At 32.3% G+C, this 17667-nt stretch overlaps 1 protein-coding gene across 1 annotated transcript; it reads left to right on the top strand.

Moving 5' to 3' along the window:
• The first annotated feature begins 38 nt into the window (after positions 1–38).
• On the top strand, positions 39–14164 carry LOC143076084 (uncharacterized). The gene is made up of 4 exons (XM_076251718.1): positions 39–82; positions 2451–3277; positions 7959–8042; positions 9038–14164. Exons 2-4 carry the CDS (start codon positions 2641–2643, stop codon positions 12130–12132), a joined length of 3816 nt encoding a protein of 1271 aa, XP_076107833.1. The 5' UTR covers positions 39–82; positions 2451–2640; the 3' UTR covers positions 12133–14164.
• Positions 14165–17667: the final 3503 nt, after the last annotated feature.

Here is a 17667-nt window from a genome sequence, read left to right as displayed (position 1 = left end):
TGTAGTTTGTACTGAAATTATCAAAATTTCCACTAGACTCTAGTAGAGTGTTGCAGATTGTCTTTATAGTATTTTAACCATAGTAAGGAAGTTCTAATTGGTTTTGTATCATGAGCAAGATTATATTGTCCATTTCAGATGACAAAAAAAAAAAAAATACAGAAAAAAATTCTGTAGTGTAATTGTCCCGTAGTTCTAGGAGGTTTCCTCACCCTGTAAGGGTACTGGTACATCACCGAGGGATCCGAAGGGACAAATGACATGACGTAACCATTTGGTACTTCCAGTCTCTTCCTCGAGTACAGCTCTCTCGCAAGGCAATGCGCCTGATATCTGGGACCCAACTAGTCCAAATAATTATGACGTCTTGAAAGGCTATTATAATTTTTTCTTTGACGCCTTAATACTTCGAAGTAAGGCGTCAAAAGAAAAAAATTATCATAGCCTTTCAAGATGTCATAATTATTTGGACTAGGACCCAACGAGGTTAGCGGGGACTGACACCAAGTAGGAAGGTAAGGGCACCCTAATACTAAGCATAGCTTGCATTAGCCCCTAGGCCAGGGTAACCATACTAGAGCTCAGCGAGACAGGCCAAATAACACTTTAATTCTGTTAAAGAGGGGGATGGATGCAAACTTTATTTTCTTAGGATTATGTACCCTTGTCAATGCTTGTGTTGATTCAATTATTAACATATAGAAATTATAGTGATTTTAAACGAATCAGAGAAAATACCTATTTTTACCATCTAATATGAGGCAGGCATTACCTGTAAATGTGGACGAAGTCTGTATGAATTATTTTTTTGTAACTTAAATATTTGTTTAAAAAAGGAACGGAAATACCGTAACGTTTCCGATTTTGGTTCTGTTGTTAGGGATTTTAGTTGTGACGTTATTTAAGTTATGATGTCATATGCAAGGTAAACAAAGAAACGCTATCATCCGGTAATGTTTTTTCAAGGAATTATTAAAATGAAATTGGTATTGCGTTCCTTCCTATTTTATACTAGACTGATAAATATATATTTTACTCAAAGTTTCATACAAACGAGACCGGAAAAAGGAAGTACATTGTAGATTTCTGCGCAGATGCCGGAATTCAAAACATGACATAAAAAAAATTGAACGATTTTGAGTTCATTAGTACAATGAAAATTTAGGGAAAATTTTCCCGATTGTTTTTTTTTTTTTTTTTTTTATTTTTATTGATTTTTCTACTGTTATTGGGGACTTCGTCCCCATATCACTTCTGTGCATGTCTCACTTATATTCGAGTGATTTAAATCTATCAAGACATGCACAGAAGTAATAGATATAATGTATTATAAATATGAGGGGACTAGGACCTTTATCGGGACTACAGGATCAGATGTTTTTAAGCTCAGGATTTCGGGATTGTTGACCCTACAGGATTCGGGAATTCTTTTTTTCGGATTGCGGCATGTCAGGAATTACTTTATTTAAATTCAGGACCTTGGGATTTCGTGTTTTTAAGCTCTTTCTTAAACTATCCTAGATTTTTACTAATCTTGGACAGAAGCTTGTTTATGATCATAAGATAGTATCCAGAAGTAAATTAAGTAAAAAATAAAATTCCATTTTTTCTGTATTTTACTTATAAAGGGACTTAGTTTTTCTGCTGGGAAACATTACAAATGCATTACATTCACTCTGTGGTTAAAGTTTTTAAAATTAATAACTTTCTTAAACTATCCTGGGTTTATGATCATAGGTTGTATCAAGAAGTAAATTATGTAAAAAAGTAAATCCATTTTTTTCCTTATTTTACTTTTAAATGGACTTAGATATTCTGCCAGGAAACAACACATTCACTCTGTCATGTGTCTGTGGTTAAAGTTTATAAAATTTTAATAACTTTCTTATACTATTTTGGATTTGTACCAAACTTGGACAGAAGGTTGTTTATGATCAAATGCTAGTATCTAGAAGGAAATTTTGTTTTCTTCCAATTAACATTACATCATGTACATTCAGTCTGAAGTTACAATTTTTAAACATTTATTAGATTCATAAACTATCCTGGATTTTTACCAAACTTTGACAGAAGCTTCTTACAATCAAAAGATAGTATCAAGAGGAATATTTTTATTGATTTATTTCCTCTTTTGTTGAGCCTGCAATTAACAGAAAAAGTAGGTGAGACACTGGGTTCCGCAGAACCCTTACAAATTTTTATATATTTGAATGAATCACAATGATGATAAAATCCTAAAAATATCCTTGACACATGTTAAATATGATAAGGAAAGTCCGAATTTCTGGAAATGTACTGTAAAATTTATTATTGTCACTTTGTCTAAAATGTTATTTTAATTTTGCGATTGTCACATTTTTTTTTGCAATAATATAAACATCGCAATAATTTCATAATTTACACTAGCCAAATTAACAAACCACTTTACAGATTTATTTGATTTTTTTCAGGAGATTTTTTTACGTCTCTTACATAATCATTAAACTGCACATGTTCAGAAAACAGATTAATGAAACCAAGCGACAACAATGATCTGAATTCATTTGCTGACTTTTCCATCAAAAGAGCTGATTATTGACAATGCATGAACTTTAGTCACATCCCGCATGTTAAGCAAAAAAAATTAAAACAAAGTACAATATGGCTGAAGGAAGTTCCACTGAATCACTATTTCCAACTTCAAGCAGGACAAACTTTGTTAGGTTGGGCTTAGTTGCTGAAAAAGAACTTCCAAATTTACTACGTGAAATCCTGTTGAAAAAGGAACCACCTGATCTGCTTGAGGATCATCTTCACAAAAACAATTTTTTGACACGTATTTTTAATGAACGTGAATGGGAAATCATTAAAAATGCTTCCACAAACCAGTATAGTGACTTTGACATACCTCTTATGTACAAGATAATAAGGAATTTAAAGTTAGTTCATGCTCCAGCAGGAGAATGGCACAACAAGATCCCACCAGTTGGGTGTGACACTGGAGTCGGAGATGATGTACAACGAATTAGATGGATCTGGAATGACATAATATACATGTACAGAGAAAATGTCAACTTGACCGACGCTGAATTACAGAATTACTTCTCATTTTTGCATGACATAGCTGGTAGACTGGAACACTTCCTTGAAAAACCAAAACAACTCGTTCAAATATTTAAAACTATACAAACCTGTCAGATTGATCAAGAAATGGAACAAAGATGCTTAAGCTGGTTGAAAGATTTGAATGAGAGTGAAAAAGCATTAAATACTGGTGATGTTCACAGGGATTACACTGGTAAGTAAGAAGGGTCATATTTAGCAATTACCACTCAAAACAATTTTGTAGACATTAAAACAAGCAGTTTTGTAGTTTCCGGACAATAACTTGTGTATAAGTGTATGGATCTCTCTTACATTGTACCACAAGGTTGCATATCACAAAGGGAAGGCTGGGATTGAGTTTTGAGGTAATTGCGCCAAACATGAACATAAAATTGAGAATGGAAATGGGGAATGTGTCAAAGAGACAACAACCTGACCATAGAACCGACACCAGCAGAAGGTCACCAACAGGTCTTCAATGCAGTGAGAAATCCCCGCACCCGGAGGCATCCTTCAGCTGGTCCCTAAACAAATATATATACTAGTTCAGTGATAACGATCGCCATACTAAACTGCAAATTGTACAAAAGAAACTAAAATTAAAAATAATACAAGACTAACAAGGGCCAGAGGCAAAAATGCGGCACGATTAAACATGTTTATGAGATCTAAACCCTTCCCCTATACCTCTAGCCAATGTAGAAAAGTAAACGATGCAGGAATTAGGACCAAAAAAGGGTCCAAAACGAAACATTTTCTAGTTTCCAGACAATAGCTTGTGTTTAAGGTGGTACCCAACACTTTCACTAAAATTAATGTGGCTCTTTTAATTTTGATAAAATTTTGACAATGTATTTACTTTGACCCTTTAACAAAAATATAAAAATTTCAAAAATTTTGAACCAACCGTTTTGTCAGAAAAATTTCACTGGTTATATAGCAGTTTGACAAACACCAATTTTGATCATTGAAAAGCTTGATATTCCCTTAACCATGTTAACAACACAATGTAATTAAAACGTTGAGCTGACTTTACAGAGTTATCTCCCTGTAGTGTTAGGTACCACCTTGAGTGTATGGATCTCTCTAAAATTGTACTATAAGCTTCCATACTACAAAGGGAATGCTGGGGGCGACTTTGGCGGTAATTGTTCTGAGCGGGGATTCAAAATGTTTGGGGGGGGGGGGGGGGGGGGATTTTCTTCCAATATTTTTATGGGGTTCATACTATTTTCAATTTTCAAACTTTTGAAAAGTTTCAAGAAGAAATATTTAACTGCACAGTATTGCACAATAGATTTGTAAGATCTTTGACCACATTTTTGGTGAAAGAAGACTTCAAGTCTTCTGAAGGCCTATGGTGCCGACTTTAAAATCATTGAGCCTCCGTATGCCGCATTCGTTTCTGTGTATTACAATTTCATAACAACTTCTGATTCCTGACACCGATTTGTACACATGATTAGGCATCTGCATCATTTAATTTGTAAATTAGGATTGAAAAACAATCACTATCGTAAATATGCACCCTTTTAATTATGTAAATTAATCTCATCTCATCTACATGAACGTTATTTGTTTACTCGTAACCGGATGTTTTTAATGTAGATATTTGTAGTACGCATGCGTTAAGTTGGTATCGGGACAACTTGCCCTGTTCACGTGTTCGCCCTTGATCTGTTCGTCCTGAGTTCTTTCGCCCGTATAGTACGTTCGCCCTGTGTTCATTCTATTTGCTCTTAACAAGGACGTTTTATAATACGTCCTTGCATTTATTAAAAAATAATAATATTAAGGGTATCGTTAAAAAAACTCTGAAATCCGATTTAGTGAAAATCATCTGTTCCTTATTTTGTTCCCAAGGTGTTCAGCCAATCAAATTCTGTGTTTCTCATGATCAATAAATAAGCCAATCAAAAACGTTTTCTCTGAAGATTATTCTTACATGCTAGATTTTGAACTTGTGTTGTTTTCATCTAGTCAGTGAAAATGGTGAACATGGAATGTGAATTTTCATCTGCAAGCAGGTTCTTACACAGCTTAAGGATAAAAGCACGGCTGATTGACAAAATTCAATGATGCAGTACTACCATAAAGATAATAAAAAGTCTTTTTTTTCACTAATTTATTGACATAATACTTGTTTTAACATATTTTATCTTTGTATTCAATTAAATCATTTAAAGGACAATGTACTATTTTTTTCACAAAGTCCAACAAACGGGTTGGGACACCCCCTCCCCCATTATGAATGCTGTCCCTTAAATGAGGGACTGTCCCTAAAACAAGGTGTCATTTACTGTTGATAAAAAAAGATAGAAAATTTCTAAGATTTTTAACTCAAAAGTGGGAAAATTCATTATATTTGGTACAAATTTTCTAAATGAGGGGTCAAATTAATAAAGAAGATATAAGTCTAGAAACATCACAAAATTCTTTTGACATGTTTTGACCATTTAATACTTGATAGATGCATAGTTCTTGGGGAAAAGTTTCATCAAATAATATGAATAGAAAGGTGCTCATTTTTTACAGTGGGTTGTAATATTCTTCCAATGAGGGTTACCCCTCATTTGGAGTGTTGTTCCCAACCTGTTAAAGGTTCATCTTTGTGCATAATTCAAAATTGGAAATTTCAACAAGCATCTAATATTCTTACACAAGAAAATAAACCCTCGTCTGCTAGCTACATGTTCATCTTTTCTACCGATTTAATAACTAGAATCATGCAAACAGACTTAAGAAAAAGGCATGTAAGTTCATCATACAAATACATACTTTTTCTAGACAATCCAGATCGTGCTTTATACTTCGCTAAAAATTGTAACCTTTAAAATTGTTGTCGCGCACTAAAAAAAACCCATGGGAACTTTCAAAAGATGGGGGGTATGTAACAAGTCTTACTATTTTTATGCCCCATTTATGGGCATTATGTTTTCTGGTGTGTCCGTCCATCCTGCTTCAGGTTAAAGTTTATGGTCGAGGTAGTTTTTGATGAAGTTGAAATCCAATCAACTTGAAACTAAGTACACATGTGTTCCTTATGATATGATCTTTCTAATTTTACTGCCAAATTAAAGTTTTTACCTAATTTCCACAGTCCACTGAACATAGAAAATGATTGTACGGATGGGAAATCCATGTACTTATGACACATTCTTGTTTGAAGAAAAAAAATATGTCATAACAATAATGGAACAAAGCAGGCTGGGTTAGTGGAGCTGCTTTTATAGTAATTCAAGTTACCTTTTTTTCACCTTCTTCCACCTCAGAGCTATCAGCTCTTTGATTTTTTAGTGTCGGTAAACTATATTATGTCAAAAATTTAATCACAAACCAAATTCAGACAGTATCAAGCTTGAATATTGTGTCCAAATTTACCCCAACTGCTCAAATTTCAACCTCTGCAGTAGTATCAGGCTGTGCTCAGTTAAGCATTTTATTTGGAGGAATATGAGAATCAAATCTGTGATCAGATATATGTGTCACTGCTATACATCAAAATCTGTGAAAAGAGCATACTTGCCAACCTCTGACATGTCTGAACATGGAAAATCATGTCATGACATGACATGACATGTCAAAAAGCGTGTGAAAACGTGTGACGTAGAAGGGGACTTTTTAATATGAATGTGGTAGTGTTCATATTTTCACATACAAATTTGTTTATATAAAAAAACAATATATATTCTACTGTACTTTTATTGTATTAAGTGGTTTGTTATGATGCTTTTAAAGCACCACCACTAGGCACATATATGTAAAACAACTGCCAGTTTCAAGTTTAGCTACATTTATTTGATAATTTCATATAGCAGCACACAATATAATTGTAACATAGTCAAGTTCTGATCAGAATTCAGTGTCAATTTCTTTATAATTGAAAATGGTCTCTCACAGTAGGAATTGGTATTTGACTGAATAAGCTTCATCAAGATTTGAAAGAATGTCATAATGTTTTGTTTATTTTGCAATGTAAAATGTCATCTATTATCTCTGCCATTTCTTCCATTGCTATTGCCTGGTCAAAAGTGGTTAGTTCATCATGGTCATCAGAAGATAGCTGGTACTATGAGAGCTGATCCAACAGTTCTGTGATATTTTCATCCCCATGGCCTGTAGAAATATGTTGGCTAGATTTGAATCTGAAATTGTAATTGAAAAATTTCATATAAATTTGATTTCCATTAACAATGATTAAATAAACGTGTTAAATGCATATTCAAATACCTATATTGTATTTCTCCTCTCACATGTATTGTTTGTATCATTGCAACATAGAATGCACAATGTGTTACTTGTCACTGGATCATTTAAACTCCAACTCCAAAATATAATTTATAAATCTTGAATCTTGGTACGTACACATCGTTTTGGCTCAACAATTATCGGCGCTTTTGATGACGGTACAGGCCCTGAAAGCGACCTATTTCTGTGCACATTTTCCTTATAAAGTGATTTGAAAGAAAGTCACAAAATCCTTAAAACTGATCACAAACTACTTACCTTTTACTGTTTGTCTATATAGAAAAAAAATAATCAATATGGCAGCCAAACATTTACTTCAATTTTTCGGTATTTAATGCTGAATAAGGAAAAAACCCAAGAATAGCGATATCACTATTAAACGACCAAAAACCAACAAGAACGAAAAAGCATGTAATTTGCTAGTAAAGTGGTGAAAAGCGTGTACATGCCATGTGACAAAATCCTCCTGTGTAAACCATTGAAAAAGCGTGTATTACACGCAAATATCATGTCACTTGGCATGTATGGAAAAGAGTTGACAAATCTTTTCTCTCCTGGAAGTACTGTTTGGGAGTATGTTATATCTTTTGTGATTTTTATTGTTTCATTACTATTTTTACTTACAGCTCCCAAGGTATTACAGGACTTTCAAAGGAAGGTATTCACACTAAAGTATTCCAGAGAAGAACTAATTCCAATAAATAGAAGAGGTATTTATTTGCCTGATTAGTTACATGCTAATTAAATGTGGAGGATTGTTAAACCCGATCAAGATTTTGTCTCCCTCACATATTGTGGATTTGTATTTATTCAGTGGATACAAATTTTCATGGACTTGATTGTACATGTGAACCACAAGTTTAAATGTTCAACAAATTGTAAATATTTTGTAAGGTTGTATGTAGACTTTGGGAAACCATAAAATGAAATATTGACATATGCGAGTTACCTCACTCCATGACAATTGTTACTCACGAAAAAATAAATTAATCCACAGTATGACCTTTTTGCAATCTCAGTTTGTTATGAAGCAAAAATTCTTACAACAATCATAAAATTTAATACAACTTGACCCTGTTGACGGAATTACTTCACAAGTATTGTTTTTCTCCTAATAATTGAGGAGTTTCCCATGTAGGGTCTTTTTCATTTCTACTTATATATAGGAGAGTTTGTTGGATTAAAATGTCCTTAAATTAACATAGCAATCATGGCAATAGAATGAACTACATAAGAACATTTCACATCATAAATTATTGTCTATTTTTTTTTATCAGATTGCATATCAGAGGAAGAATATTCCAATACATGTATAAAAATTTGGCACAATTTGTTTTGTTGCTTAACCACAAACAATACAATAACAAGGGCAGATGATAATGAATCAAAAGGAGTTCGTTCACTAAATCATAAGTTTGGCCCCCAAAAAGTGATTTTAATTTTCAAAACTTACATGTGTTGAAAATTTGATGGAAACATATATGCTAAAATGTCCAATAATTTCACAGTTAAAAGAGATTTTCACCAGTTGCATGATTTGTGACATTATAACAAGGTGAATTTTGTAAAATCAAGATTTTTTGCAGAATTTTACAAAATATTTAATGTTTTCTGTAAAATTATCAGTGGAGCCATTTTATATTCAATAAATAAAGAAAACTGTGTATAAAAACATTCACGCATGTACCTTATTCTCAAATTTCAGATGACATGAAAATGCAGATAGAAAAATGGAGAAGTATGGATGAAAAGTTTGTAGCAACAAAAGCTGCTGATGATGTTATGAAATGTTTAGCAGAAAATGGTTGTGTGACCATAACAGGCAATACAGGGGTAGGAAAATCATTCATAGCACAACATATAGCTCTTGCACTAGAGAAAGGCGGCCACGAGATAATACCAGTTTCAAAACCATCAGATATTATAAATTATTACGACCCTAATAAATGGCAACTCTTTGTAGTAGATGACATTTGTGGGAAATTTACTGCTAACCAACAACAGATTGAAAATTGGCAACAAATGATACCTGTTATTGAAACAATAATGGCAGGCAAATGGTGTAAAATAATTTCCACATGTAGGTTAAATGTGTTCAAAGATGATAAGTTTAACATTTTATCTCCTTTCAAGACTTGTGAATGTAACTTGAGCTTAGAAGGCTTATGTCTTACATCAGCTGAGAAAGCAAGCATAGCAGAAGCTTATATTGGTACATGTATACAAGATCTAGATGAAATATCTAAATATCATGAATTCTTTCCCCTTTTATGTAGATTATATCAGGAAAAACAAGGGGTAGATGATAAAGAGTCATTTTTCAGAAATCCATTTGAAGTCTATAGAAATGAACTAGACAACATGAGCAGACACGGGGATGAAGAAAAATATAAAGTATGCGGCCTTGCTTTGTGTGTTCTCTTCAACAACCAATTGAAAGAAACATGGTTTCACAGTTGTAAAGTAACAGACCAACAAAGGCAGATCATGGAAGATACATGTGTAGGCTGTAGATTGGACAAAGAAACATCAAAAGTAGACATAAAAGATGCGCTGGAAAAGTTAGAAGGTACATTTGTATGTAAACAAGATGGAGTTTATAGTATCATACATGGAGTACTCTTTGACTGCCTGGCTCATTATTTTGGTCAGAGAATGATTGAATGCCTAATAGAGCATGGTGATTGTGATTTCATCAATGAACGTTTCCTGTGGAAGAACTTACCTGACGAGCAGGGGAGTAATGTTGAATTACTTATCCAGATACCATATGGTAAATTAGATTTGTTTCTAGAAAGACTTGTACAGGACTGGTCTGTCGGCAAAGTTTTAAATTTGTTTAGCAACAACAATATGAAAGAACAAGAGTTCAGATATCAGTTGCTGCAATACTTAGAACAACTTGAAAAATCGCAACAGATTAAACTGGCCAATACAAAGAATACCGTGACACCAGAAGATGTTTGTGACTTAGATACTTATCCACTGATATGGGCATCTTATTTTGGTTATGGTGATATGGTGAAGTGGTTGTTAGAAAACAAAGTGAATGTGGACCATTGTAGACATGATGGAGTAACTGCTTTGTATATGGCATGCCAAAATGGTCATAATGCTATTGTACAGATGTTATTGGACAAGAATCCTAATGTAAATCTATATAATGAAGGTGGCATGACTCCATTATATATTGCATGCAAGAATGGTGATTTAGATATCGTCAGGATGTTGTTAAAGGAGAATGTTGATGTGAATCTGTATGATAGAGTAGGCAGTACTCCGCTGTTTGTAGCATGTGACAATGGCAATACAGCTATGGTATCTGAAATACTAGAGAAGAATCCTGATGTCAATCTTAGTGATTCAGAAGGCGAAACTCCTCTAAATATAGCATGTTATAGAGGTCATACTGATGTGGTATTTGCATTACTTGAGAAAAATCCTGATGTCAATCTGTGTAATATACTTGGAGACACACCTCTATCCACGGCAAGTGGGGAAGGTCACGATGATATTGCAGCGGCATTACTAGATGTGAACTTATGTGATGACACTGGAGGATCAGCCTTGTTTTATGCATGCCAGAAAGGTAACATTGATGTTGTAGCCTACTTGTTGAAGAAGAATCCTGAAGTTAACCAGTTTGATGAATTCTACAATGAAACCCCATTAATCACTGCATGTGATAAAGGGTTCACTGGTATTGTGGCTTTGTTGCTACAGATGGAAGATATTGATGTTGATCTATGTGATAAACAAGATAATCAAAGAAGTCCTTTGGTTTTAGCATGTAGTAATGGTCATACTGATATTGTGCATTTGTTATTGAAGAAGAGCCCAGATGTTAATCTGTGTGATAGACATAGTAAGAGTCCTCTTTTCTTGGCTAGTATTGAAGGCCATACTGATATTGTCAAGATGCTACTGGAAAGCAATCCTGATATAGATTTATGCAATGAAGATGGAGAGACCCCCTTGATGGTGGCATGCCAGAGTGGTCATCCTGATATTGTATGTATGTTGCTTGAGAATGATGCTGATGTGAATCTATACGACAGCAGTGGGTCATCATATTTATATTGGGCATGCTTTGAAGGTAATAGGGAAATAGTCTCTAAACTATTGGAATTTGGTGCAGATGTAAACCATTCTAATGATGAGGGTTTGACACCTCTAATTGCAGCTTGCCAAGGCAACTATAATGAAATAATCCAAATGTTGATAGAACACAAAGCTGACATTAATAAACAAATGTATGATGGGGATAATCCACTTATATCTGCTACCCATAATGGCTACCTAGATGTTGTAGAAGTTCTGCTTACTCATGGTGCGGATGTTAACAGAAGTCTACATAGTAAACACGTCATGACAGAAGCAATACACAACATCGCAAATTTAATTTTAACAAGCGTGAAACGTGAGTGGTATGAGGATGTAATGATGAGCTTTGGTTCCTCAATTACTAAAGAATATGTTACAGAGAAATCAATAGACTATGTATTTGACGTTTTTGCTGGTTCACACCCTCTTCATATCGCCAGTTTCATGGGTCATACAGATATAGCCAGACTCCTCCTTGATCACAAAGCAAATGTCAATGTAAAAAAGAAGGACGAAACTACACCATTATTCTATGCCTGTGAAGTAGGACATGAAGATATCATAGAGTTGTTGTTAGAAAAAGGTGCCAACCAAAAGATTTGTAGAAAGGACAAAACCTCACCTGTTGACATTGCTACACGAAATGGACATGACTCTATAGTAAAGATGCTAAAGGAAAGCAGTGGAAATGCTTAATGACATGAAGATCTGTAGACGGACCAAACATGGACATACTGTAACATTTTCGTGATGATGCTTGAAGGAAAATGGAGAACAAAAATTTATGGAGTAGAAATGTTCACAATTGCTGAGATCACTATTTGTTTTTAATGGCGGGATGTTGTTGATCTATTTTGAGTTTTCTGTATTGTGGATTATTGGTTTTGTCTTTTTAAATATTTGCATGTGTTCCTGATCTTGTCTGTCTTTTTTCAAATTAGGACTATTTGTTGACCCTTGTGTTCTTGCCTGTAATACATTTGGTGCTACTCAATTTTTATTCTACCATTCTTTTTTGAACATGTTCATGTCTGTTCTCCATTTCTCTTTTTTTTAAATAGTAAAATACTATTGCGCTTTTTTCATTGTAATTACACTTCATATTTGTATATTTCCTTTTCATTTGTTCATTTTGCACTTGTAAAATTATGTTTATAAAAACTCATGAAACATAGCATGCTTATAAGTTTGTACAACATGCAATTCATCTTTCATCTTTGCAAAACCAATCTATGAGGGAAAAAAATAAAAGACCAAAAAAATATGAAGTTAAATGAGCATTTATTATTGAGAACCAAAAATTTACAGTTACAGTATATTTAACATGTACATTTGAATATGCATTCATCATTGTAACATATATAATTAACTAGTTTTACCTATGAAAACTTGTATTCTATTCCACTGCCCTTGTTTCCAGTTGCTTATATTCATGTATTTACAAATAACTGTACTTTTTATATACTGACATTTAAAAATATTGTGTATTTTCTGTGGAGCAGGAATTTGCCACTCCACTGAGTTGATTTTGTATTTTCAACAGATATTGTTGCCAAATCAATGGTTTTTCCAAACAATTTGTTTTGTCTTTTTTTAAATTTTGGCATTGATTCATGTTGTTGTTTGTATGTCTATAAAGTATGATTTTTTTTTTGTTGCTGAAATTGTATCTGCTTACCTCTGCTGGTTTTTGGTCTTACATATGCACACCATTTTTGCTGAACATGATATTTGTCAATGTCATTAGCCCATTTTATACCCACATTTACTTTTTTGTATGTATTTAGCTGTTGATTTCTCATTGTTATATTTTCATTTCAAGGGTTGTACCTTTTATTCAGATATATGTACAATGTATCATACATATTTTGATTCTTTTGACAATGAAAAAATGATAATATATTCTGTTACCATTATATATTTCGATTGTAAATTTCAAATGTTAAAGAATGTTGTATAAACCAAACTGCTTGGTGAATAAAACACTATGGTAAATCTTACACTTATATAATATTGCTTTTGCAATTTGAGTGTAACTATCTGATAATTTTTACCTATTTTTATCCGACCGCAAAAATTAAAAAAATTTTGGTCATATATTGGTATCATTAAATTAAAATATTTGAAAAAAAGCTTGGTGTTTGTAAATCTACTTCTGTCGTCACTCTTTCAGGAGATTTAATATCAACTTAAAAATTGTGCAGTGCTTTTTAAAATGATAAATACAAAGAGTCAGATAATATTCACAGTGCTATTGTATTGAAATTAAGAATAACTGTCTTGTAGTTGTGTTATATATTTTTTTCTTTATATTTTTGTTTTGTTTTGTATTGTTAGTTATAATTTGATACTCATTAGTTGGCATGATTGTAATATATACATATAACTATATTAACATGACTTTATTGTGCATATTTAAACTATAATGCTCTTTTACTCATATGTTTCCATACCCTCAGTCAGAGTTGACCTTGGACTGTTTTGTTGGGTCTATTCGAGGTTTTTATTATGGTCTGATACATTTCAGATATTTGGCTTCATCAGTCTGGAATGTATTTGATGAAGTATATATAAGAATGGTCGTATATTTTATGTAACCGTGTGTAGTATCTTGTACTTGCTTAATAGTCGGTATATACTTCCAGTGGCGTAGCTTGCCTTCTGTTTATATCAAGGCAGGGGGTCAGGGGGGCACAGCCCCCTTGAAGCTGTCGAGGTTTTTACAATTTGAAAAAATCGTAAAATCGTTAAAAAATCGTTGCTGTTCAATGTTATTTCTTCATAATAATGTTAATTATATGCCTTATACTATTTATACTCCCGGGCCCCCCCCCCCCCTTTTTCAGAAAATTTTGGTTGGTTATATAGGGAATCACTAAAGCGTGATGGAATCGGGGCCCCCCTTAGGCAGTCAGTGGGCCCCCTCTTATGAAAATTTCTAGATCCGCCACTGCAAACGCAAATATTAAGGTTATTTGAATTAAGTTTTGTGATGATCATTTATTTAGTCGTAGGTCACGAATCAACGAATTATAGATAATCACCACAAAATGACAGATGGATTGAACAAACGAATTTCAGTATAAACTAGCAGAAAAACATATGCTACATGTAAAGTGTAGCACGGAACTTGTTTTAGTAGTGTATTCCTTCGAAGGTCTTGAAATTATATATTGAATGATTTTTAACTTTTTTTCATTCACGATGAACATGACAACCGGCGAATAACTAACATTTACTTTATTCTGAAGTCTTCATTATAAATGAACAGTATTTGGTTGATTTTTTTTTATATATAAACTGACATTATGTATTTACTAACAGACATATTTCTCTGGAATTCGTGATTCCTTTAAATATTTTAAATTCCCTGCTTGTGAAAACATACTATGAATTTAAAATAAATTATTTTCTGTGCACTATGATATATAGATGCATATTTTGTTTTGTTTGGTACCAGAGTCAATGAACAAAGTCGTAAGGGAACATGTCAACACACAACGACGTTTCAATTTTAGACGTAACGGTTATAAATGAGGGTTTGAATGCTTAGAATGGGATTATCAAATATTTATTTTTTAATCATTGTCGCCCATAATTTGATTTTCCTTTATTTTATAATTTAGCACTATTTTAAATCCATATTCTTTTAAATTTAAATTAATTTCAGGGCCGATTTTTCTGTTTTCTTAAAACCTCACCCAGGCCCTCATATACTAGAAATTATTCAATGGTAAAGTGATTTGATCGGGTGACTCGTGAGTTGGATCCTCATCTATTCTGCTCACTCTTTTCGCTTGCAATGGGGTAGGACAAAATGAATCTGTTGTCGATTTTCTTTTACTCTGACAAACTTGAATTACAGAAAAACTACCGTAAAGGGTTTTTCCAAGTAGAGGAGGGAATATTAATTCAAATGTTCCCTTAAGTCTTGAATAATTCGTAAAGGGTATGAATCAATAACCGCGGCAACAAGACATAAAAAGTTGCTATATTATTGTTTAGTAGCCAGTTTGCTGCAATAATCATTTAAAAGAAAATATAGTAAAGGAACATATTTTTTTTTTTTACCGAGGCAACTGCCTCGGTTGCCTCAAGATAAGCTACGCCAGTGCATATTACTTCCTAATATATGTATATATATTCCAAGACTTAAAAATGCAATACTTCCATAAACTCTATATTGTACACATACTTTGAAGGATCACATTTTTTTTTTCTTTAGAAATGTGAATTTGTTAAAAAAAACAAGTTTTCCCAACTTTCATATGTGTATGATGAACACAATAATTGAGAACATAACTAATGCCAACAAGAAACACATATTTTAATAAAATAAACTCACCAAGATAATAAGTTCTCATGATTGTTTCTTGAATGGTTCAAGTCTGATCTGTTGAATGTAAATACCTATCCTAAATTGTAGAAGTATTCCAGAAAAAAAAAAAAAATTTTGAAAAATTAAATGTGCCATATTAATGTTTCTTCTGCAATTTTTTTTTTTTTTTTTTTTTTTGTTAATCGAATTTGTTAAAAAACAAGTTTTCCCAACTTTCATATGTGTATAAAGGACACAATAATTGAGAACATAACTAGTGCCAACAACAAACACATATTTTAATAAAATAAACTCACCAAGATAATAAGTTCTCATGATTGTATCTTGAATGGTTAAAGTCTGATCTGTTGGATGTAAATACCTATCCTAAATTGTAGAAGTATTCCAGGAAAAAAAAACATTTTTTAAAAAATCAAATGTGCCATATTAATGTTTCTTCTGCAATTTTTTTTGTTAATTGAATTTGTTAAAAAAACAAGTTTTCCCAACTTTCATATGTGTATAAAGGACACAATAATTGAGAATATAATTAGTGCCAACAAGAAACACATATTTTAATAAAATAAACTCACCAAGATAATAAGTTCTCATGATTGTATCTTGAATGGTTCAAGTCTGATCTGTTGGATGTATATACCTATCCTAAACTGTAGAAGTATTCCAGGGAAAAAAAAACATTTTTTGAAAAATCAAATGTGCCATATTAATGTTTCTTCTGCAATATTTTTTTTTTTTTTTTGTAATTGAATTTGTTAAAAAAAAACAAGTTTTCCCAACTTTCATATGTGTATAAAGGACACAATAATTGAGAATATAACCAAAGCCAACAAGAAACACATATTTTATTAAAATAAACTCACCAAGATAATAAGTTCTCATGATTGTATCTTGAATGGTTAAAGTCTGATCTGTTGGATGTAAATAACTATCCTAAATTGTAGAAGTATTCCAGAAAAAAAAACATTTTTTGAAAAATCAAATGTGCCATATTAATGTTTCCTCTGCATTTTTTTTTTTGGTTTTTGTTAATTTATAAGTGAACTGTTGTATAATTTTTTTTTCTAACTGAGGAATTATTTAGGCACAGACATGTTTATATAATATCTGTGTCATTTTTTTTTAAGATGTGTACTTTTAAGATCAGTGCATATTCAATTCATAAATACCTTATTTAGTAGGTATATGTCATCAAACTTTGTCATTTGTGTAAAATAATAAATGTCCCTATCAATATAAATTAATAAAATCCTTTAATTACTTATTCTCTTTAAAGGTTGATATATTCAGATATTTATACACCCTTGACTTTCAATATTTTGAGTTTTTAGTGTTTTAAGGAGCATTATGCATAACCTATAATATATAAACAATCATTAATGAAAGTGAAAAAGTGAAATTATAATTTGCTTAGGCAGCCAGTTTGGTTCAATTTTGTCCAAATCAGCTATAAAGAAACATCCCTGATGAATTATTCACTTGCACTCATTGATTCTGTATTCATGTAACTTTCAATGAACCCCATAGCTAGAGATAGGTTATACTCATGATTATTTGTGTTCAGTTATTAAAAGGAAAAGAATATCAATATTGAAAATAAAGCAAGGGTAAACCATTTTAATTGACTAAAACCACAAAAAACTCATTTTTATACCGATAACAACTGATTAATTTATATATAACTTCTATTTTTAACCTTTGATATAAAATCAAAATCCAATTGCATGAGTTTGCTATCTATTGATATTTAAGTTTTATTGGGTTTTATTGGAGTCTTCGGAGGTCACCTCAATAGATTGTGTCTAGACTTTTAAAATAGACATGAAATTCTGATACAAATTATTAAGCTTATGCAAATTATTCATTTTAGACTTTTTATAATTTTGATAAACGTT

This window comes from Mytilus galloprovincialis, chromosome 5 (genome assembly GCF_965363235.1).
Source record: "Mytilus galloprovincialis chromosome 5, xbMytGall1.hap1.1, whole genome shotgun sequence".
NCBI lineage: Eukaryota > Metazoa > Mollusca > Bivalvia > Mytilida > Mytilidae > Mytilus > Mytilus galloprovincialis.
The sequence above is the reverse complement of the archived record's forward strand: the minus strand, read 5'-3'. Positions and strand labels throughout refer to the sequence as shown.

What these genes read in the sequence shown, in the direction of transcription:
- LOC143076084 (XM_076251718.1), top strand. Translation starts at nt 2,641, where the DNA reads ATGGCTGAAGGAAGTTCCACTGAATCACTATTTCCAACTTCAAGCAGG. An exon ending in TGTTCACAGGGATTACACTG is followed by an intron (nt 3,278 to 7,958) that starts GTAAGTAAGAAG and finishes TTTTACTTACAG; the next exon opens with CTCCCAAGGTATTACAGGAC. An exon ending in AATTCCAATAAATAGAAGAG is followed by an intron (nt 8,043 to 9,037) that starts GTATTTATTTGC and finishes CTCAAATTTCAG; the next exon opens with ATGACATGAAAATGCAGATA.